General features: G+C 36.8%; 1 protein-coding gene and 1 long non-coding RNA gene across 3 annotated transcripts in view; one reads left to right on the forward strand and one right to left on the reverse strand.

Annotated features, from left to right (window-relative positions):
* Positions 1 to 296: 296 nt before the first annotated feature.
* ankef1a (ankyrin repeat and EF-hand domain containing 1a) overlaps positions 297 to 23,899 on the forward strand; it is a 34,900-nt gene continuing 11,297 nt past the window's right edge. The window contains exons 1-10 of one of the 2 annotated variants that reach the window (XM_005160755.6): positions 297 to 391; positions 1,906 to 2,264; positions 3,829 to 4,028; positions 6,587 to 6,736; positions 6,840 to 6,963; positions 9,955 to 10,777; positions 14,371 to 14,597; positions 14,814 to 14,983; positions 16,964 to 17,104; positions 19,185 to 19,340. In XM_005160755.6, coding sequence (XP_005160812.2) covers positions 1,913 to 2,264; positions 3,829 to 4,028; positions 6,587 to 6,736; positions 6,840 to 6,963; positions 9,955 to 10,777; positions 14,371 to 14,597; positions 14,814 to 14,983; positions 16,964 to 17,104; positions 19,185 to 19,337 — 2,340 coding nt within the window. In that variant the 5' untranslated portion in view covers positions 297 to 391; positions 1,906 to 1,912 and the 3' untranslated portion in view covers positions 19,338 to 19,340. 2 annotated transcript variants of the gene reach the window in all.
* On the reverse strand, positions 2,866 to 8,731 carry LOC141379372 (uncharacterized). Its single transcript, XR_012395960.1, has 3 exons — positions 8,013 to 8,731; positions 7,567 to 7,620; positions 2,866 to 3,992 (listed from the first exon to the last, which is right to left on the reverse strand). It is a non-coding gene; the product is annotated as an uncharacterized lncRNA (long non-coding RNA).

Here is a 23,899-nt window from a genome sequence, read left to right on the forward strand (position 1 = left end):
TCTACTTGGTCGTGAGATAACCATATCCATTATGACCATAGCTCGAGGAAGTCTCTCTTTGTGATGGATGTCACTTACTGTCACTCATTCAAAAAGTTACTCACACGCTTGAAGACATGCCATGAAAACCGATACACCGTTTCTCTTCAAGCTCAACCCGGGTCAAGTGATCACGTAAAAGTGCGGTAATTCTACCTGAGGCCATTTCTAAATCAGAAAGAGGAGGAGACAAACGAGGCGAGGCGGAATTTACTTCTTCAAGAAGCTTTTAAAGAGTTCAAGGGCCACGGCGTGCTGTTTCCATAGAGACACACACAGAAAGCCGCGCTTGCAAACTATGCTGAATGAAACAATAGTCACATACACTGCTGATTTCAGACATCGACTAAAGGTAAGAGAATCTGATTATTGTTTAACATTAGTGTTATAAAACGTGTGGATGTACAGGTATAGTAGTGAGGTTGCTAAAACAAATCTGTCAATTGCAAAGTGGGAAAAGATCCAACGTTGAAAATCGGGACAATGTAAAAGATATATATAAACGAAATAGTTCACGTGATCCTTTAAAAATCATTCTAATATCCTGATTTGGTTCTCAGTCATTATTGGAACTCTTTTATAATGGTTCTTAATATTATTAGTGGTGTTAATAGCAAACTATTTTGTGGAAATGATGACATATATTTATTAAAGTTCTTACCATTATCAAAGCTGATTTTTTTTATTTTAAAGATTGGTGTCTTTACTTTTTTGTTTTAATTTAAATATTAAAACAGTTTTGGGTCATTCAATCCATTCTTGATGAACAACAACAACAACAACAAAATAAATAGTAAATATTAAATTGTTATATTAAAATAAATATTACACAAACTTTTGAATGGCAGTTTAAAATTGAGTGCAAAAAATATGAAACAGTACCGCTGTCTGACATTTACAACAGAATTTTTCTTGAGTTCCAAATCATACAGAATTAATTCTGAATGATCACTGCAGAATAGAGTACTGATGCTGAAAACCTATCACAGGGATAACATTTGCATGTCCCTTAACTGTCACCGTCCTGCCACCTGACATTACTGAGCAATATTAATTTGCAAAAAGGATACTCATCAGAGTCGTAAAGCATTACTTTGCTACAGCAATCCACGTGTAAAGGTTTTTTTTTAAAGATGTTTTGTAGAGACTAAGTTCAAATCAAATACCACCAAACTGTCCATAGTACTTTAGAATTGTATGTTTATTTTACAAACATTGTCAAAAGTATGAAAAAATACAGTTCATATTCCTCAAAACAGGGGGCACCGAGGTAAAGTCATCAATGTAAACGGAATTCTGGTGGCCATGCAAAATCTTATTGAAAGCTCATTTTTTGCGATATCAACTTCAAAATTGGGATATAATTTGGTCAGATATGTATCTTTTAATTTTAGCAAAAAGGAAATTTTATGTATTATAATTTTTACACTTATTTATTTTTTATTATTTTCATAAATATAAACATACTTAACTTTTGTTATATTTAACTTTTTTTTACTTTTTCACTTCAGCTACAATCTGACATCTACCATCTTAAAAAAAAGACCAAGCTTCAATCTATGCACCAAAGTGTTGAAGATTGACAATCATTTAGGTTGAACATGTTATTTTCATGTTTATGTTTAAAAAGAGGGGACGACCGTTAAGGGGTTAAATAATAATTCAATAAATATAATATTTAACAAAATTGCTGTTGTACTGTATTTGTCATCAAATACGGTCCATGTTGCATTGGTGAGCATACAAGACTTCTTTCAAAGCCATGTTCTACCCTACTATTGAGCCTTAATTAAATTCTCAACAGAATACAATCACCTCAAAATAGCAAAACGTATGAATATTACTATAAATTTGACATTTTTCTAGGTTCAAAATGTCCTGCAAACAGGCCAAAGGAAGGCTTCAAGTCTTGCAGATCTATCGGCTGCTTCAGTGTATCCAGGATGGAGATAAGACGTACATAGAGAAACTAATCAGCATGGGTGTTGACGACCTCATCAATCTGACCGAGCCACGTGATGGCAATGGGGTCCTGCACTTGGCAGCAGTGACCAACAAACCCGACATGCTGGAGTTCCTCGTTGATCAAGGTGCCCTTCCAGATGTGCAGGACAGAAGTGGACGCACACCACTGATGCTGGCTGCCGAACTTGGATATGATGGTATCGTGTCTCTACTAGCCAAAAAGAACGCAGACATGAAACTTGTAGACATAGAAGGGAAAGGTAATTGTTTTATTTTTTACTTAATATATTGTTTAAAGGTATGTGTATGTGGACTACACAAACTCTTGTGGGACCAGTGGTCGTGAGTGAACTGCACATAGCAACATATAGCTGGTCCTCAAGCCAGCTTTTCTACTGCTTATGACATTCAGACACAATAAAGGAGTGCAAAAGCTAGAGCCTTTATTCTCTGTGCGTTTAACATGGTTGAATGAATGAATGAATGAATACTAGAAACTAATCATAGACTGCTAAAAATTTTGGAGAGAATGTGGAGACAAGATTAAAAATAATATTTTACTTATTTACAAATAGATTTTTTTTAATATAGACTTATTTCTGATAAAAAAAAAAATGAAAAATTCTTATTTTTCATCTCATGCACACGGGTCTGCTTGGACAACACTGGAATACATCGCATACAGTGTAGTCGCAGGAGTCCAAATATTTTAAAAGATCCGCAGCTCAAATCGGATCCAAGTTTTCCACATACAGAGATGATCGGAACTCATTCGACTGACTTCCGGTCTGTGGCTTGTCGTGTGTGGCTTCACACTTTTCTTTCATTTCACTGCATGGACAGAAAGAAAGGCTCTCGGAAGTGGGCATAAACATATTTCTTTATTTTCCTGGCAAAAACATTCCCCTTTAACAGCTCCCCTTTAAATTAAAAATATGAATGCAACTTTGAAATTTTTAGTCAAAGGCAAAGTAAATATATGCTAACATCAATGTACTGTTTTATTTATTGATGTACAATTCCTCCACCAAGGGTTAAATATCAATGAAGATTCCAGTATTTGAGACCTCAGCAGAAATTAAGGCCTTTTCCCACCAAGGATAACTATAGAGATAACAGAACTGTTTCATAAGTGTTCTGAATTAAAAAGTTAATGTCATGATAAAAGCGCAAGAAAAAAAAAACTATTTCAGAATCACTCAGTTTTTTTATTGATTTAATTATCATTCTGTGAACATGCCTTTTATCCTTCATAAGACAATTTAAAGTCTGCATGAATCTGATTTTTTTTTTCCACATTCAGAATATTAAATGAGAAAACAGTGGGCGTGGCTTGTTTTTTTTTTCTACTGCGAGCTGATTGGATGTAGTAAAGTAGGCATTTCATTCAGATAGATCAGGAAACAGGTTGGGCAGAGTTATTACAACCTAACAGACATCTCCTTGCCATTTCGGTTTGTTGTCAAAACTAACAGCTGGAGGGGCGTGGTTAATTATGTTAGCCACACCTAATACCTCAGAGACTGACATAATCTGAGAATTTAACTGACCACAAGTGCATTTTTTTTCATCTTAATGGCATGCACAGATTAATTGATCACCACAAAACTAGCAATGTGAGCTAACAAAATCATATTGTTAGTTTTGAATTCATTTGTACTTTAAGAGCATCCACATTGTCGACAAAGATCCTCAGTGGCAGGCAGCATCCTGCCATTTTGGAGATTTACTGTATGCAGTCTATCTAATTACAGATCAGGGCACGACCAGTAAAACTAGTGTGTAAACTGATCCAAGTAATCCGTACTGTGGCTTCTCTGCCAGGCGTGCTCTTCTACTGCCTTCACCCCACCAAAAGACACATGCGCTGCCTCCAGGTGGTCCTTAATGGCAATGCAGATGTCAACAATGTTTCAGAAACTGGCATACCAGTGTTCCTGCTGGCCTGTGAACAAGCTCAGGACTGTGAAGGAATGTGCCTCAGCATCCTAGAGAGAGGAGCGGACCCCAATGCTACAAATCAGGTATGCAAATGTGGTGTAATTGATAATGGTGTATTTGAATCCTTGTTCCCTGAGCAGATTTAAACTTATGACCTTCTGAAAGAGTATCACCCATGTAATACCAAACCACTTATAAGTATGTGCCGATATTTAATAATTCACTATATTGTAATAATGAAGGACAGCATGGTGGCGCAGTGGGTAGCACAATCGCCTTACAGCAAGAAGGTCGCTGGTTCGAGCCCCAGCTGGGTCAGTTGGCATTTCTGTGTAGAGTTTGCATGTTCTCCTTGTGTTCACATGGGTTTCCCCCACAAGTCCAAAAACATGTGGTTTAGGTGAATTGGGTAAGCTTAAATTGTCCATGGCGTATGTGTATGAATGAGTGTGTATTGATGTTTCCCAGTGATGGGTTGCAGCTGGAAGGGCATCCGCTGTGTAAAACATATGCTGGTAAGTTGGGGGTTCATTCCGCTGTGGCGATCCCTGATGAATAAATGAACTAGGCCGAAAAGAAAATTAATGTAATATTGAACATGCACAATATTGATAATGTGAGGACTTCAAAATACAGTGAATAATCATTTAATATTTAAACTTCTAGAGTGTTTTTTGAGAATATTAATGTTGTATTTGCCGTATTGGTCATAACAACATCAAATGCTTTGAGACTTGATTGGTGAACTTAACAATTCAAACATTTTTACATTTTAATCTGGTCTACTACATGCTAAAATATTGATTGAAAATTTGGTGACTATTTAGCATATTACTTAATTGAACTAAACTCTAGATGAATACTACAAAAGCTCAAGTAATCTTAGATTATGTTAATGTATTAATGAATGCCTAATAACGCATTAAAATTGCAGTTGTAATGACATTTTTTAAATGTAGCTAATAAATAATAAATTTCAGTTGTATTTTGAACTAAAATTAACATAGTGACTGTAATAAATCGGGATTTTTTATACTATTGATATCCATTAATTAACATTTACAAATGTGACAAGTGTTACTTGTTGCACCTTATCATCCTTTTTCAATTTAATTTGATTGAAACTTGGGTTGGGCGATGTCGACTAATTTGGCATTGTACAATGTCTAATGTGAAACATCCCAATGGACGATGGCATCGTCGTAAAAGGCGGCTGTGAATTAATTATTTATTATTAATTCATTCATTCATAACTAATAATCACTTTTTTTTTTCTAGCATGAATAGGCAGAGTGATCTGTGTCGTTATAATGGCGTCCACAAACTTGGTTGGTCAAAAGGTGCACAACCGAAAGGTAGAAACCAACAGTATCTGAGGTTTTTGTTAAAATTACTAAATACAAGCTTGAAAGCGAAAGATTGAAGCGGTGTACTGACGCTGTGTCACGTTACCTCATAGATTCAAAAGATACAAGAGTCCTTAGATAGAGACAAGATTAATGAAACATGTTTAACAACTATAGTGAGATGCGATCCAGCTGTACATGCTTGATAACTGTTGACGTGCACTGCTGTCTGGGGTTTTGTGCTCAAAGCACCCATTGACTGCCTGGAGCGCAGACGCGCCCGCATATGCTAGAGCGCATGACAGTGTGTGTGTGCGTGTGTGTGTGTGTGTGTGTGTGTGGTCCGTGATGTGCGTTTTCAGCGGTATAGTGTGGAAGGAGGGATTTTCAGAAATGCTAGGTGAAACGCCCTTGTGGACGTGGATCGTTTTCATTCTAAAATGCCCTTATAAAACTAAGACGTATTAGTGTAAATGGGGCCGTCTGTATTTTTAGCAAGCGGGTTGTTGCTGAGAAGGGGGCAGGGCGGAGAATCGCGATGCTTGCTCAGCATCGTGATGTCTATCGACCATCAACAAAGGACGATGACATCGTCTATCGACCCAACCCTATTTAAAACATTTGTTTCCTCTGAACATTCATTTACAATTCATCATTTCATCATACAATTAACAATCATCCTTATTCATCTGATCTCCTTTATATCACCACTCATAGCTCCCTTAGATGCTCCTCCTCCATCCACCTCTCTGTCCCCTTTGCCTGTATCAGCACAATGGGGAGCAGAGCTTTCAGCCGCTCTGCTCCCAAACTCTGGAATTCACTTCCTCCCGACATCCACAACATTAACTCTCTCCCTCTGTTCAAATCCAGACCCTAAACTCATCTGTTTCAAATAACATACTCTTTATAACCGCACTACTACATTTTGTATTTTGTTTGTGTATTTTATCATCTTCTCTATTTTAATACTGTAGGTTAATTATTTTTTTTAAATTATAGAATTGTGTATATATGTTGTACAGTGACCTTGGGTTTCTTAAAAGGCGATTTAAATAAAATGTATTATTACTGTTATTATTATTTATATACAAAAAGCTTTACATTTTTGGTTATTATATTTGTTAAAGTAACCTATTTTGCTGCTTAGGTCAATATCATGGCATATAGTAATAAATAGCGCAATTAATCGCTACAAGAGAAATCTGAAATCGTAATAAGCCTACTTATAAGTAAAGGTATCACATTGACTATACTGAGTAGTATTACCCTTCACTGTGTGTACATTATCACAGGAAACAGGTCGAACAGCTCTGATGGAGGCGGCCAGAGCAGGAGCATTAGAACTAGTGAGAGCCATCCTCAAGAAAGGAGGAAACGTCAATGCTCTGGACAAGAAGCGATTCCACGCAGCTCACTTTGCAGCTGAAAAAGGCTTCTTTGAAGTAATGACTCTCCTGCAATCTTCTTTGTTTTCTTTTGTCTATAAGCCATTACAATTCTCCCAGTGATTATTGATCAATGCTTTTAACTTCTGGTCATTTCCAGATCATTAAGGTGCTGTCTGCATATAGAGCAGATGTTGGCGGGGTGACAACAGAGGGCGATACACCTCTGCATTTTGCTGCTTCTGGTGGATACACAGACTGCTGCAGATTTCTAGCTCAAAGAGGTAAATGAACATCTCTCTTACAGAATCAATTGGTTGTTTTCACAAGACGTCATTGATGATGCGTGAAATTGAGATGGAGGGCAGGAAGTGATTCTTCTACATAGGAATCGCTAGCAGAACATCTAAATGTTTCTGTTTTATGTTGTTTATTTTTGTTTAAATTGGCTAAAATAAGAAATGCCGAACAGCTTTTATGGACTTCCTAAGGTTTTGGCTCAAAGTTGAAGAAAGTAGCTGAAAAACGGAAGAAAAGGTGGCATGTAATCAACATTTTTTTCAATAAATCCATGCATGCAAACTTTTTTGAAACGTGATAATTAATTTGACAGCACCAAAAAAGATTATATACAGGCCTAGCTATGTGTATAATAATTTTACTGTCTTATTCATTCATTCATTTTCTTTTCAGCCTATTCCTTTGATTATTCTGGGTGTAGCGGCTTTCCAATGCCGCTATTGTTGGTAGAGTGAGCAAGTTTTTAACGCGTAAAAGTCCGTAAGCAAAATAGATGCAAATAAAAACGTCTTTATTTTCCAATCAACTTCCAATCAACAGAATTACTTAATCACTTTCCCTAATCTATATGCACACTTCTCTGTTACCTTGAGTTGAGTTGAATTACACTCAGTTACGAGACGAGACAAGACGGTCAAAAACTGTGGCTGCGTCCGAAACCGCCTACTACTCAGTAGGTACTGCATTTGAATTTAAACGTACTACTCGGCCGTTAGAAAAGTACGTTTTATACAGTATGAATGTGAAAAGTATAAATGGAATTCGGACGTACTACATCCGCCATTTTGTCATGGTCACATGACCTACCTGCGTCAGTTGCGTCGCTTTACTTCCATTCATGAATTCGCTTCATGGCATCATGGGATAGCGCAGCATGCATGGGATGCGCACTCCGGAATCTCACCGGAAGTAGATCATCCGGGTACTTCTCGTATACTGATTTTTGAATTCTAGGAATTCGGACATACTACTCGGCTCGCATACTGATTTTGGCGTACTATATAGTATGGAAGTATGCGGTTTCGGATGCAGCCTGTGTGCTTACTACCAACACTGTCTTCCTCCATGCAGTGAAGCCACAGTTATATAGTGTCGTACTGACACCTAGTGGCCAATCGCCAATATACAGTGTATGGCTCCTACACTGGGCTCGCCACAGCGGAATGAACCGCCAACTTATCCAGCACGTTTTCACACAGCGGATGCCCTTCCAGCTGCAACCCATCTCTGGGAAACATCCACACACTCTCATTCACACTCATACACTACGGACAATTTAGCCTACCCAATTTACCTGTAGCGCATGTCTTTGGACTGTGGGGGAAACCGGAGCACCCAGATGAAACCCACGCGAAAGCAGGGAGAACATGCAAACTCCACACAGAAACACCAACTGACCCAGCCGAGGCTCAAACCAGTGACCTTCTTGCTGTGAGGCGACAGCACTACCTACTGCGCCACTGCGTCGCCTGCTACTGTGTTATATTAAAATATATAAAAATTAGATACAAACACCACCACACAAAATTCAGGAGAATATAAATAACGTACCCTGCCCTGTAATTGATGTAATGAAATATTTGTCTTGTTTTGCAATAATCGGTGTCTTTACTGAAGTTTTGGTGGAATAAACAACCGTAACGTTAACGTCTAAATGTGAATGTTTGAAAGTTCATCTACTGAGCAAAAAAGAAATGCAACCTTTGCGACAAAACTAGATGGTTATTATTGTGGAGAACTTTTCCCACTTACAAATAATAATAACAATAATAATAATAATATTAATAGTAATGTAGGCTATGCGTCCACATTTTTGTATGCTTTCATCTGTTATTTCAGGTTGTCTGGGAGATATCTGCATGGGGAAAAAACTATAGGAATTTATAATAAGCATGTTTTTGAACCACGTAGTATAGTGTATAATGTGTACAACTCTTTGTTAATGAATACTAAAGAATACTGGAGCATAGTTAACTGATAAACTGTAATAAATCCTTCAATATTAATGTTAACTGTAGTGCATTGTGATTAAAGCGTAGAAAACTGAAGCTTATTGAATAATTTGTTTATTACTACACTTGTGTTGTACCACAGCAACAACATAATTACTACGACAATTTAATTCAAGTAATTATCGATAGTATGCTTCCAAACACTTTAGTATTTACTACTTTTTCATGTAACGTAATAGCTTATACAGCATCTACCGCCTCAATGACAGGCAAATATATTTTAGTTTAGTAGAAAACTCAGCCCTCTTCATGATATAGGATCCTACCCAACACATGTGGTTATTTTCTATTTATATCTCCTTTGAAATATGGTATAAATCGCAAAAATACAGACTTCCCTTTATGTCTCCCATTTAGTTTTTTACTTTCTGCCCTCCATATGAACTTCGTGTGTCACCAGAACCACGTGATTGAAAACATCCTATAAATTTGTTATGAAGTCTACTCAAGATTGTTTATTAAGTACTGTTGTACTTTACAAATGACGGTGTGCATTTCAATATTAAACAACTGACTAGCTGAACTGTAAAGTAGTTTATTAGAATTGCATTTTGTGATATTACTACAGTCTGTTTTGTGTATTTTTTCCTTTTTAACGGAATGCTTGAAGAGTGGTCACTGAAAAAAGTTTATGTATTACATTGTTCTATTCTGCTTTCCCAATCTGAGTAGTCCATCATAAATCAGTATACACAATATATTTATTGTTTTATTATTCTTTAATACATGATTAGTGACTGTTCAATTGTAATGTTGCAATAATAATATTTCTTAATGCTTCATGTTTGGAAAAGTAAATAAAATTATTCATAATTTTTTATTCAGAAAACTGAAAATAATTACTTACATTGTGCAGCCCTACCATAAAAGCAATATTCAATCCAAGCTGAACTGAAATATACTAGCTAAAGTAAAATAAATCTGAAATATAATCTTTAATTCTTTTATATATTTCTACTTCAGGGTGCAGTCCCAAATTGAAGAACCAAGAAGGTCTGCTTCCCCGTCAGATTGCTAAGGACTGTGGGCACAAGGCCACTGTAAAAGAGCTTAAGAAGGCTGAACGGCTGCATGGAAAGTCCTCAAAAGGAGGCACGAATGGGCCATGGGCTCTGATGCTTCATGACTGGTCTCATGAAAATGAGAATGAACTGAGAAGTGCTTTCGAGTCTGCAACAGATGGCTTCATTGGAGTAGAGTTTGTGCCCAAGGGGACATTTGTGTCTGTTCTAAAGGAACTTCACGCTCCTCTAGATGATGTTCAAATTCACATTCTTCTGCTTGCTCTTGATAAGAGAAGAGAGGGCTTTATAAATATAAATGACTTCTTAAGAGGTCTTAAATATCTTCCGAAGACATATGTTATGGCTTCCTATGGGCCGAAGAAGAAGAAGGCAGCCAAGGCAGGAAAGACCAAAAAGAGTAAGTTCAACCTTCCATTGCCCATCTGTACAGTCCCGCAAGATCTCATTCATCGGCGTGATGATGGAGGGCCACCTCATTTTATGATTGAAAGTTGGCAGCATGCTACAGACACCCAAAGATACGACCGGGACCATCGACCGGGACATCCTATTGAAGATGACACGGCATGGTACATCGATGAGCCAGAAAAGATATACATCAATTTGAACTACTGCGTTAAAACTGGAGATATTGAGTCTCTTAGGTTGGCACTCAGCCAAAAGGTTCCTGTAGATGTGAAAGATCGCTTCTACAAGACACCACTTATGGCTGCATGTGCAAGTGGGAACTACGAAATGGCGAAGTTTCTCCTCGATAATGGGTAAGACTTAGCAACTGTAAGCATTGAATTAAAGAGACAATACAGCCAAGGACAATTCTCTTTTCATTTGCTCACTCTCATGTTTTTCTAAACCTGTATTAGGGTTGTGCAGCATTTATCGTTTATAATATTGTAGTTTCAACAATGTGCAGGAAAACCTTATGTCAAATTTTGCAAGAGTGCCACTTTTCTGAATACCAGCATACAGTATGAGCACAGTCGCAAATGGGATTTTGATTTTATTGTAAATTGAACAGTAAATCAACAAGCAAGAAGTTAATATTAAAAGTAATTTTTAATGCTTCGCAACAAAAATTGTTCCAAACAAAGCTGGAACAGAACATCTTCGTGTTTACTGTTAACACTGTGGTATTTCTTTTTTAATCATTCATCTTATTTCGAGATTCAATGATCCGTTCATTTAGACTTACTTGCTTCATTTTGAAAATAAGTCAGTCAAAACAAATCGTATCAATGAATTATTCAATGAATTACTGATTAGAACAGTCACATGCTGCCACCTATTGGTGGTTTTAGTGTCAAATTTGTCATTAACAGCACTGAGGACAATCAGTAGATATTTAGAACAATCAATTGACGAATCACCCAAAATCTTGAGATTATTTTTTGTCAGTTCTGCACACCCTGTTTCGTTTTTTTGCAGAACATATTTGAAGAATGTTGATAATGCAGGACTCTGGCAAAAAAAAATTACAATGGAACTCAATTAGAACCAAAGCAGTTTAGTTATCAACATTCTTCAAAATATCTTCTTCCTTGTTTCACAGAAAAGTAAATAATACAGGTTTGGAAATATATAAGGGTAGCAAACGACAATTTAAATTTTTTTTTAAAGGGGTGGTCCACTACGATATCATATTTTAAACTTTAGCTGATGTATAATGTAGCTGTGTGAACATAAACAACATCTCTGAATGTAATATGCTCGCAGTTCAATGCAAAAAGAGACATTGGCTTTTACAGAGTTTGCTTAGCAAAGCCTGCAGCTAACAAAGTTTTGGGACTACAAATAAATACATCCGAGCTAGTGAGATTACAAGGGTTTTAGGTTACACGTATTCACCACACACATACACCCTGCACAGCGAAGGGGCATGGCCAGAGGGGCTGTAATGTTATAGCAGAGAAAGCTAAAATGCAGTACAATTGTTGCTAATTCCACAGAGCTTCTTCTGTTTGTGTATTTGGGCATCCAATTGACATTACACAAAGACAAGTGCTTACAGTTTAATTTTAATTGTGTTCCAGAGAATTATATATATATATATATATATATATATATATATATATATATATATATATTAGGGATGTGCAGAGCAGCCGGTATTTGTATTTGTTGAGGGGGGAAAAGTATTTGTATTTGTATTCGAGTAAAATTCAAAATGGCGCAAAAATATATATTTTTTCTATTACACTTCTAATTTACGTTATAGTGAAAGAATTGTTTAATTATACCCATTATATAAATTATAGATATGCAATATTGGCTGTTGTTTTTGAACATGTGATAAGAAATGTCATTGAAAAGAAAATAACATAGAAGCCATTATCTCATCCATGGTTAAACCAACAACTAATAAAATACCATTGTGAATATTATGAACCCCACCACCACCGTTCTTGTTGAAGGACACTGAATAGACAGAATAAAAACAAATAATACTTCTAAAACTGTTCTTCTTCTGAAAGAACTTCTTTCCAATGCACAGAATTCCGAAAACTAAAATTAACTACTGTAAATAAATCTAAATAAAACCCTGCCTGGGAGATCTGGCAGAACAAAAGTATTCTATATAATACTAAAAGATACAGCCCTGCTAGTATCATCTGCCTGCCACAAAACGGACACAAAGTTTGTTTGTTTGTTTATTTAGAGATCTGCAAATATTTTTCAATGGAAGTCAATGGAGGAATATGACTAGTCAGTCATAATATATTTGCAGATATTTCCAATCTGACTAGTCGAATTATAATTATGACAAGTCAAAATATAATTAGAGATATCTCTAAATATATTTATGGATAGTCTGAACAAGGTTTAAATGCTAAAACGGCTTGCCATACGCTCTCATCCAGTAGCACAGTGGAGAGTTCTCTAGTTATATCCTTTCAGTCGTTTGTTATGCAGTGACATGCAGTCAAATATTTCACCAAACAGTCCTTAGGGATGCGGCGACACGCAGTCAGATATTTTACCGGACAGATCCGCCACTTTTGGCGCGCATAAACAATCATAAAGCTCTCGTGCTGCAGGAATGAGGAGGTCTGCTGAAGGTGCAGCTGTCGTGCTGTGAGGAGTTTGCGTCTTTAAACTACGGCAGTTTGCGATCACTGAACAGCAAGAATGGTTAATAAATCCATATGAAACAACCCCTTAAAAGTCACGTCTCGCTTTCAGTTTCGGGCTTTGGCGCATTTTGCACTGAGCGTGTGTCTCTCTCTCTCTCTCTCTCTCTCTCTCTCTCTCTCACTCTCTCACTCACTCACGCGGGCATGCACTGTGGTCTCATGAGGAAACGCTGCTTTTTGATAGTGTTTTTCTTGCTCCCGAATACAAATAATTTTTCAAGTATTTGTTCGAATCAAGTATTCGTAAAAACACGCTATTCGTGCCTTTCCGAATACCGTATTCGGGTTCGGCTCCACCCTTAAATATATATATATATATATATATATATATATATATATATATATATATATATATATATATATATATATATATATATAACTACCATTTGATAAAGGACAACTACCAGAATCTTTCCCAGTTCAGTGCTGGATTCGGTCAAAAACACCTCCAACTGACAAGCTGTGGATTGTGAGCCACAACCTGTAAGTATTTTTATTTGTTAAAATTGATCAATTGCATGCACAGTTTCTAGAATTAACGGTATGTTGTAACGAGCACGTAAACAAGGTTGTAAACAACGGAAAATGCTGTTTGGCACCGCTAACAATTTAGCTTTAAATTCATATTTATTAGTCAAACCGCTGTAAACACCCACATTCTTCAGCAGCGCTGCATGTCTCTCTGTGCGGATGCTTTCCTTGTCTCTATATGCAGCCGCTTTCCCTGCATTCTACATTATTCCAAATATATTTGAAAGACACCTGTCAGATTTTATTTTAGAGAGCAGGTGTGAGGTTCAGCTGCGTGCTCTTCATTTTCTGTCTGATTCAGGCAAACTGATATGGCTGCTTACACAGCAAAAAAGCATGTGCTTGTAAGGGGATAACGTGGTGACGTCGAGGCAATTCACGAATCACAGCATAATATGTTAGCTGACTAATCAGAGCCTCTTCAGTGCGGGCCTTTTAGAGGAACCAGGAAATATGACAGGGGTTTTCATGTTAGTTGAGTAGCTGTAAACAATCAAAATAAGATATATGAAAAAGTAACGTGATTTTCTACAAGAGAAGCATGAGCATACATTGCTTTGCATCTTATAAATGCCACCAAGCCTTAAAAATACACGCTGGACCACCCCTTTAAAGGAATAAATGTTTGCAGTACATTTGCATATGTCCATGGATAGTAAAACAATTTTAACGAATTAATAACCTCCTCACAGGGCTGATGTGAATGCATGCGATCAGTTCAAATGGACACCTCTGCACCACGCCTGTCATGCAGGACAGCTGGACATTATACAGCTGCTCCTAGAGGCAGGCGCTTCAGTGGACCGGCCCGCCCTGAATGGAGCCACTCCCCTAATGAGAGCCATTGAGAGCTGTAGGCCGTCCTGTGTGGAGTACCTCATCAAAGCTGGTGCAAAGATCAATGCAGTAAATAAGACAGGTACAGCCCACCTTCTTGCAAAAACAGATGATAATACTCAACATCTCAATATCATAAGTCTATTTCGTAAGCGTCTCAGTGCAGACCTTACGTCATTTCCACAATGCCAACTCATCTTTTGAACAACCTGATTTACAGTGCATTAAATCTCTGAGATTGATCAACTTTTGGCTCTGCTGTCATTCGACTCAGGAACTTTCAATCCTTTAATTGCAGAGCAGAACTGCTTGGATGTCGCCCACGCTTATGCAGACTTCAGGGTGGTGGATTTGCTCCAGGCTAAGATTAATACACAACCCAGGCCTAAGGACAACAAGAAGCCACAGCCGGTCAAAATCCACCACAAACCAACACCGGCCTCAACGCCTGGCTCTATCAAAGAAAAGGTACAACACATGCACTTTATGTGATTAGACATGTTTACAAAGCATCCCATAGAATCAATCTTTAAAAGAAAATGTATATAAACATTTACAAAACTGTTTTGAGAAAATAGACACAGTGTGTGGGGTGTCAGGGCTCAGAAAGGTGTTTATTAAGTGAAAATTTCAAACATAAAATGTCCAAAAAAGTGATATATATATATTGTTCTTGATAGTAAAATTGAATAGTCTAAAAATCTGGTGCCTAGGAATCACTATAAAAATGTAGTTTGTTCAGGATGGGAGCTGGTAAGGGAGCCGGACATGATCTTACCACTCTGTTCTGGAGCACAAGGAGCATTAGATTTGACACAGAAGCTCAGAGATCTAAGAAATCTTTAGGAATGCACAAGTTATAGCAAATGATTCAAATCATGTTTTACCTTAAAGGTATAAAGTACTGCCATTGGGGAAACAGTACAGATTTCCTTTGTGTAAAATGTAATCGTTATAAGAAGTCATTTATACCAGTGTCCATTAGCATTTTAAATGGTAAACTACCTTAAAATGTCTTTTAAATATTATTTTTGTTAGTAAATGTTACATGTGCTCTCTTTTTTGTATGTATACTGAGGCTAGGGTGCTTTCACACCTAGACTTTTGTTTTGGAACCTGTCTCGTTTGCCCAGTTAGCGCAGTTCGTTTGGAATATGTGAATCCAGCAATCGCGCTCGGATCCGTGCCAAAACAATCGGTCTGAGATCGCCTGAATGAGGTGGTCTTGGCTCGATTGAAACGAACTCTGGTGCGGATCGATTGTAGTGAGAAAGCGATACGATCCGAGCCCGGCTATATCACAGTGTTTTATGGATATGTAATAGGCATACGGCTATATGAAGAGAGAATTATGAGTAGGGCGGGAGGTCATTCTAGACATCCAAAGTCTCTTGGAAGTTCCGGGAGTCTCCCGTAAATGCACAGAGACTCTCGGATGCCCACAAGTGATAATTAAATCTCATTCATAAACAATGAGTGATAATCTCCCGGAAATTGTGTCGCGCACCCTTCTCACCCATCCTCATCGCATCCCTCATCAATCTTCAGACACGTCGCGCGCACCCTGTTAAACACCATCAAAGCCTGATATGCTAGCTAGCTCATCCACTCTCGCTTTCTGGGCCCACAAAAACAGAAATCAGCAACTAAAATGAGCCAAACAATTCCTGCACAAGTTGTGCCCCACTTTACTTTTTTTTTAATGTTTGCAAAGCTGCTTCACTCACACATACTGTAAGTCAAAAAAGGGAGGAAACAATTATCATAATTTCCGTTTTATGCCAAATTTACCAACAATATATTTTCTTCACAAAATAGTCTGAAGTTGACCTGCAAGAAATGCTGTTTCCCTTTCCACATATTTTATGCCGACATGTATGGTGTGGATGCAGGTTGATACAGTTCCAAACATTTTGATGCCATTATATAAATGCGGTAATCACACATTCTGCAAACAGAGGCATTAGATAACAGGTCATTATATTGATTTGCTGTATTCAGATTTAAAAAATTTTCACCACACTGGGGTCAGAGTGAACATGTGAAACTTGGTAGGATGATCAAAAAGGTCCATAGGGCGCAAAGTGCAGTGTGACCAAATGAATCGCTCTTCTTTGCTCCAGTTTGCTCATTTTCCAAAGCGGGTAAATACAATACTGTCTTTGCCAAATATGTCATTTCAAATCTAAGGTCGATTGATGATAAGATCTGTGATCAAAATCATCTCGCTGGGAAATTAAGGTGACACAGCAAATGAAACCCAAGTAAAGAGTAAGTAAATGAGTTCAAGCGTGTCACATTACGCCCCAACAAGGCATGGGCGGCTTTGTAACTCTGTAAGCGTGCTCAGGGAAACCCCACTAAACCTTTGTTGAAAGTCACACCATTGTCAATGTGTCATCGCGTCCGCTGTGTCTTGATTATGGTGTTGGCGCTTTATCTTCACAGCAGGGCCCCGTTCCCACTCCTACAGCCTCCTCAAACTCAGCAGTCAAGAAAGCAATGAAGAAAGACAGTGTTATCGTGCACAGCACTCAGATCACCAGCGGCAGGCTCAACAAATTGGACATCAGTTTTGTGCCAAGAACGGTAAGCTGGACACCACTCACAGGTGTACGCACAGATAAATGTCAACTACGTGTGTGGGGGCACAGTAGGCCTCATACACTTACAGTAACTAATGTTTTCATACAAAATCAAGTGCACATGCACATATATTCTTCTTATTTGCTTTCTACTCCTAAATAATGTGGATTGGTCTACATGCAAAATCAAGTGCACATGCACATACATTCTTTTTACTTTCTTTCTACACCTAAATAATCTAGAGTGCGTTTCCTAAAACTATCATTAGCCAACTAAGGTCGCAAATTGCGTCGTTACAAACATAATTTGTTGATTTGGTGTTTCCCAAATCCATCGTTCCAACGAACATTCGCAAACTCCGTCCCAAACTTGTATGCTTGCAACTACACCTCTAGAGCTGTAGTTAGAAGCATAGTTCCTGGCTGTGCTCTATTTCCAGTTTCCCCCCTATGCCCTATTTAGAACATTCTAACATTTAAACTTGGAGTCATTTAAGAAAAAGCAATAAAGTCATCTCTCTTAGGTCTAATTTGCTTTGCAAGATTTTTTTTTTACAGTTCAGTTTTAGCGAACTTCATGTTGTCAATTGCTTTCCCTTTGCAGTGCACTTTTTGCCACTTTAAAAACTTTTAAAAGTTATAGGTGACCTGTTATTTAAAAGCGGAATTTATTTTATGTCTCCAAAGCTTGTCAATACTAAAATATACAGTATAATATACGTGAATGGTTTTAATTTATAGTAGGTTATTTATTAAGAAATGTATCTGCCCTGTATATGACATGGGCCTTGTGGTTAGAACATTTCTGCAATGATTTAAAAGTGTCAAAATGCAAAAGTAGACTTTTACAATAAATAAAATAAATAAATAAATAAACAATATCCTACTTAATAACAATAAAAAATCTTAATAAAAATATTAATTATTTTTAAGTGGGACTTTTTTATTTCTTAATAAGTGGCTTACTGTAAATTACAACCATTAACAGCAATTAATCCTGTATGATATATATATATATATATATATATATATATATATATATATATATATATATATATATATATATATATATATATATATATATATATATATGAGATTAAAATATGTGTTAGCTAAGTGGTTTAGAATAGTTTTAGAATAGATTATGGAATATTCTTAATATTATTTGTAAAGGAAACACTGGTCCTATATGTGCCGTGTATATATATCTCAAATCAAGAGTGCATATTTTTATTAAAAACTAATATTGGCAGTTTTTTCTTAAATGTGTGTGCGTGTAAAACAATATAATTTGCACAAAAAATGATAGTTTTTTTCTTTAAAGAAACTCCGTTTAGAGCATCATTATGGACGTTTTACGTTATAACTATCATGGTTCAAATGACAGATCTGTGACAGAGAAACCATGGTTTTAGGAAACACTCGTCACTACATCGTTCTTTTCCCAAACAATGTATCGTACTATTATAGTTCAGCCACGAGTTATGTTGTTGTTGTTTGGGAAACGCACCCCTGGATTGGACTGATTAATTAGTAAAGCATCTCTTTAAATGTAAACAATCACGGTTTGCATTAAAACGTGCAGCAAGAGCTGACCATGCATACTTTTGTGAGTATCTGTTGAAATACATTGATTGTCTTGTTTTACACAGCGGATGCCTTTACTGATCCAACCCAGCACTGACAGTATGCTAACTCTTAAATCCCCGTGCTGGGAAACACCCACACATGCTCATACACTACAGCCAATTTAGTTTATTCAAGTCACCTACACTCCATGTCTTTGGATTGGAAACTCACACAACTACTGAGTAACTATATATTTTATATATAGTAGGCAAAATCTACAAATCTACATATTTTTCTCAGAGTTTTTGGTAGATGTTAATTATTTAATTGCACAATCGTAAAATGTAGTATTCAAAACACTTATATAAAACATTTTTAGAATTATATGTAATCAAATCTATTTTTACACAAACATGTTTTCACACACTGTTAATTAAAAAATGTGATGTGGTTGCAGGTTTGCTTTCAGTGGATTATTATGTCTTTTTTTCTGTGCTACTGTGCTTCTGTTGCAGAACTGGCAAAACCATCTGACCACCAGAGATTTGATGGACAGGATGGCAAGGAGGAGGCAACGTTTCAGTTTTGAGGTGGACTTTGATGACTTTAAGATGCCTTTCAATAAAAACATTCAGAAGAAATCTATGGAGTTTGAGCTCACTGACTAACAGGTGAGCTCTATGTCTTTTCTAAAACTGAAAAAGTGTAGAAATATTGATGAGTGCAAAAGCAAAAACTATTATTTTAAGGGATTTGCACAGACTCCATAGAAGAGAGGTATTACATTGTAGCTTGTGCTTTTACCCAAGTCTCTTTAAGACAAGTCATTTCTTTGAAACACATTGCCATCTTCAAAACGCCTCTTGGGCAGTATGCTCGGGCATTCTGTCTGAATGGGGAAACATCAAATTCTCTAAAACTGTTTGCCAAGCTTACAATTACAATACATATTTGGAATCACTAATAAAGTTAAACAACAACCGTCTCATAAGATTAGTTTTTAAAAGACCAAATCAAACAAAATCGCCATATTTTCAGGTTGCCAACGTTAATGCGCACTCGAAAGTAACAAGATCACGACACCAACCTCACTTATGGCTGTTCTACACATTATCATCCTCTGGATAATGCTTTGTCAGATCGCGCTGCTCTTCTGAAGTAAATCACAACTTTCTCGAGTCTCTTGCAGAAATAAAAGTGACTCTTTGTTTACAAGTTTGTGGGCATTTGAGTAATTGCTGTCATGTGACGTGCATTTACAGACAGGAGGGACTGTACCTCACGTTTGTTTCATACAAATTACACAAACAGAAAACTTTTGTTTTCAAGTGTACTTGGTTAATTTAAAAGTAAAGCTTTATTCAGATATATTTCTTATGTCTGTGAAGCATGTATTCGCTGAAATTCCAGTGGATTTGTTGACCACCAAACTGTCGTAAAAACACACGTCTGGTCCAAACTTCTCCCTCTGATAAACATCAGTCTATAGCGATCGATGATTGGCTCCTGTACTAGTAGGCGGGAATTCATTCACCATATTTGCCACTTTTCCCCATTCAAAACTATACGAGTGACACATCTTGTGTATTCTATAGTCTTTGCTTTTACTATACATTAACAACATGACAGACAATAAGATATACAGTGTGTCTTAAAGGGTAAGTTCACTCAAATGAAATTGTGATGAACTACTAAACCTAGTGTCATTCTAGACTCCTGAGAATGTCATTATTTTAGTGTTATTGATGTTTATGTATTGATATCTATCCTTGATAGTATTCTGATTGAAACTCTGAAGGCATATAATATGTTTTTTCGTATTTTTTGAACTTTAAACGAGTTGGAAAGCTTGCCGTTTTTAGAGGATGAGGGAGCTCTCAGATTTCACAATATTAATTTGTGTTTGTAAGGGAGTTTTGGAACAACATGAGGACAATCAATAGCAGAATTTTCATTTTGGAGTGAACTGAGCCTTTAATACACACACTAATTGGTGGAATATCTGCAGGTTGTCACTGTATGTCACATACACTATCAATTGTGTTGCTTCACTTGCCATTCACAAATCCTCTCTCGTTGCCTACTTTAAATTTGTACATACTACTCAACTCACATACTGTTGATTGCCTTTTAAGTGGTATAAAAGTAGGCATGTTTAGATGCAGGAAGAAAACAGGGACCTTTTCCATTTTATCACCAGGCCCTGGCTATCTTCCAACCTTCCTTACCATAATAAAATCATATTTAGCATTGGGCATCTGTAGTTTTGGTACTTATATACTGTTTGTTTGATGCTGTAGTGACTTAGGGATTATAGCGCACGTCTCACGGCTGTTTCTCTGTCGTCTCAGAGAGGGAGGTACGGTAAGTAAGATTGATTATGCGTTTAGGAGAGGCATGAGATGAGAGCTGCTGCCTACGTGCTGGCATGCAGTTAGTCTCCTCCATGTCTCAGCGTCTGTCGGCTGTGCTGAGTACAGGCCTTTCACCACAGGCAGCGTTGCGCAAAACCCCTCATGTTGTTTATCTCAGAAAACCAAGCTAGCTTTAACTAAAATGGATACAGTAACTACTGATTAGCCAGGTCTGACTTAGTTGTAGTGGAAATGAGTACATTAAAACTGTCTGCTAATGTAAGCCATTTGTATTTTCTCTACTAAGACAGCAATGGCCTTGGAGTAGATTCTAGATTCTTTCTGGTATAAGTAAATGCGCCACTCTTGTATTTTTTTTATCTCGCTGTTGATCTGTTTGGCCAACAGATGGCGCCATAGTGTTTACATTTACAGCGTGTTTTGGATGGTTGTTCTAAGCTCCTTTGGGACTCTTGTGTTACAGCCTCAGCACAGTGCTGCAAAATGGCAGCCAAGACAATTGTGATTGTTTAGAGTTGCATTTTGATCTTTAATTTAGATCACATGTAGTTGAAGTTTTAGTCAGCATATGCATTTATGGATTTTATGCTTTTTGAATCATAGCTGCTGTCTTTCTGATGCATTTTTTTGCTCAAAAATCAATAGTGAAATACCACAATTTAGCAAAAAGCATTCGCACAGCGTTAAAGAAATAAATCTGAGTGCCAAATCAACGTAGAAACACATTTACTGTAACCGCAGCGTCAGTAAATGTCAACACTGGCATCTGAAAAACAGAGATAAGGTGTTTTGTATTTGTACGACGTGGATCTGATTAAAAGCGCCCATGTCTGCTGATACCAGCGTTTACCACAGAATTAGATCGTTAGATTGCTTTGCCTTCAAGCTCTGTTGAGTATGGTTACATAACAAAATAAATGGTCAAAACCAACACTTATAAATCAAGGCTATTGAAATTACTGGCTTTCCACACATCCATCAGATTATGGAGAATTTGTGTCAATTATCAGATACTGTAACTAGCAACGGAGCGATATATATGGATTTTGGTGTTTGCATGTGTGTCTGAATCCAATTTTTGACTATGTTTGATACGGAGGCTGAGGAAGAGAAGATAAAACAACAAAAGAGCAAATGTGAGAGTGGCAGAGAGAGAGAGGGAAATAGGGGTGGCTCAGAGTGCGTCAGAGAGAGAAGGACAGGGCGAATGAAAGTGATAGTGTGAGTGTGAACCCGTTGGTGACATTCTTCACTGTAGATGTGGGAAACACAGAGTAGTGTGGGGTGAGTCAGGGATGGAAATGGTGTGAATATTTAATAAAATCAATGCTCTTGGCTTCAGTACAAACAAGATCTTTTAAGAGGAAAGAGTACACAGATACACATTGTTTTTACATGGGCGTATGTTTGCACATTAATGCGTGCATGTCAATTAATCTCAACTGACATTGTTTTTTATCTTTATACTCAAGAACATTGCTGTGTTTAACAGGATTTTAGAAAAAAAAAAAAAAAAATATATATATATATATATATATATATATATATATATATATGTATATATATATATATATATATATATATATATATTACAGATTTCTTAAACACTAGCTGACAAAGGTCTTGGCCTCTAGATTAAGCTTAGTTTACCTAAATAAAATATCATCATGCCTTGATTATTAATTATTTAATTAGTACTGTAAGGTCTGACTTTGCTTAGAAGTCTTGTCACTTAACAGAAATAATGTACAGTATAGAATATAAAGTCATGGTCCAGTGGAAAAATAATTAATATTGTGTCTGATTCTCATGGAGGACTGCATCCATACATCTCTGCAATGACTCAAATAACTTATTAATAAAGTCATCTGGAATGACAAAGAAGGAGATCAAGATTCTTTAGATTCATCATCAATGCCTCCTCTATCTTACCCCAGACATGCTCAATAATGCTCATGTCTGGCGACTGGGCTGGCCAATCCTGCATCACCTTGACCTTCTTTGCATTCAGGAACTTAATGTGGAGGCTGAAGTATGAGAAGGAGCGCTATCCTGCTGAAGAATTTGCCCTCTCCTATGGATATTATCATAATGGGCAGCACAAAAGTCCTGATACCTCAGACTGTTGAAGTTGCCATCAACTCTACAGATCTCTCACACGCCCCCATACTGAATGTAACCCCAAACCATGATGTTTTTTTCACAAAACTTGACTGATTTCTACGAGAATCTTAGGTCCATGCGGGTTCTTAGGATCTTAGGTCTTTTTGCAGTATTTGTGATGATTGGGATGCAGTTCAACAGAGGATTCATCGGGAAAATTTACCTTCTACCACTTTTCCAAACGATCAACCTAAAGTCAAGCTATTATTTATTGCTCTTACAACTGGGATTGACGACAAGACTTTTTTCAGGTAGCATACAGTTGGTCAGAATTATTAGCCCATCTTTCAATTCTTTTTCTTTTTTAATTATTTTCCAAGTTATGTTTGACAGAGCAAGGGAATTTTCACAGTATGTCTGTTAATATTTTTCTTCTGGAGAAAGTCTTATTTGTTTTATTTCGGCTAGAATAGAAGCAGATTAAATTTTTTAAAAAGTAATTTTAAGGTCAATATTATCAGCCTGTTTAAGCTATATTTTTTCGATAATCTACAGAACAAACCATCGTTATACAATGACTCTCCTAATTACCCTAACCAGCCTAGCCTTTAAAGGTCACTTTAAGCTGTATAGAAGTGTCTTGAAAAATATCTAGTAAAATATTGTTTACTATCATCATGGCAAATATAATATAAATCTGTTATTAGAGATGTGTTTTAAAAACTATGATGTTTAGAAATGTGTTGAAAAAA

Source organism: Danio rerio, chromosome 20 (genome assembly GCF_049306965.1).
Source record: "Danio rerio strain Tuebingen ecotype United States chromosome 20, GRCz12tu, whole genome shotgun sequence".
NCBI lineage: Eukaryota > Metazoa > Chordata > Actinopteri > Cypriniformes > Danionidae > Danio > Danio rerio.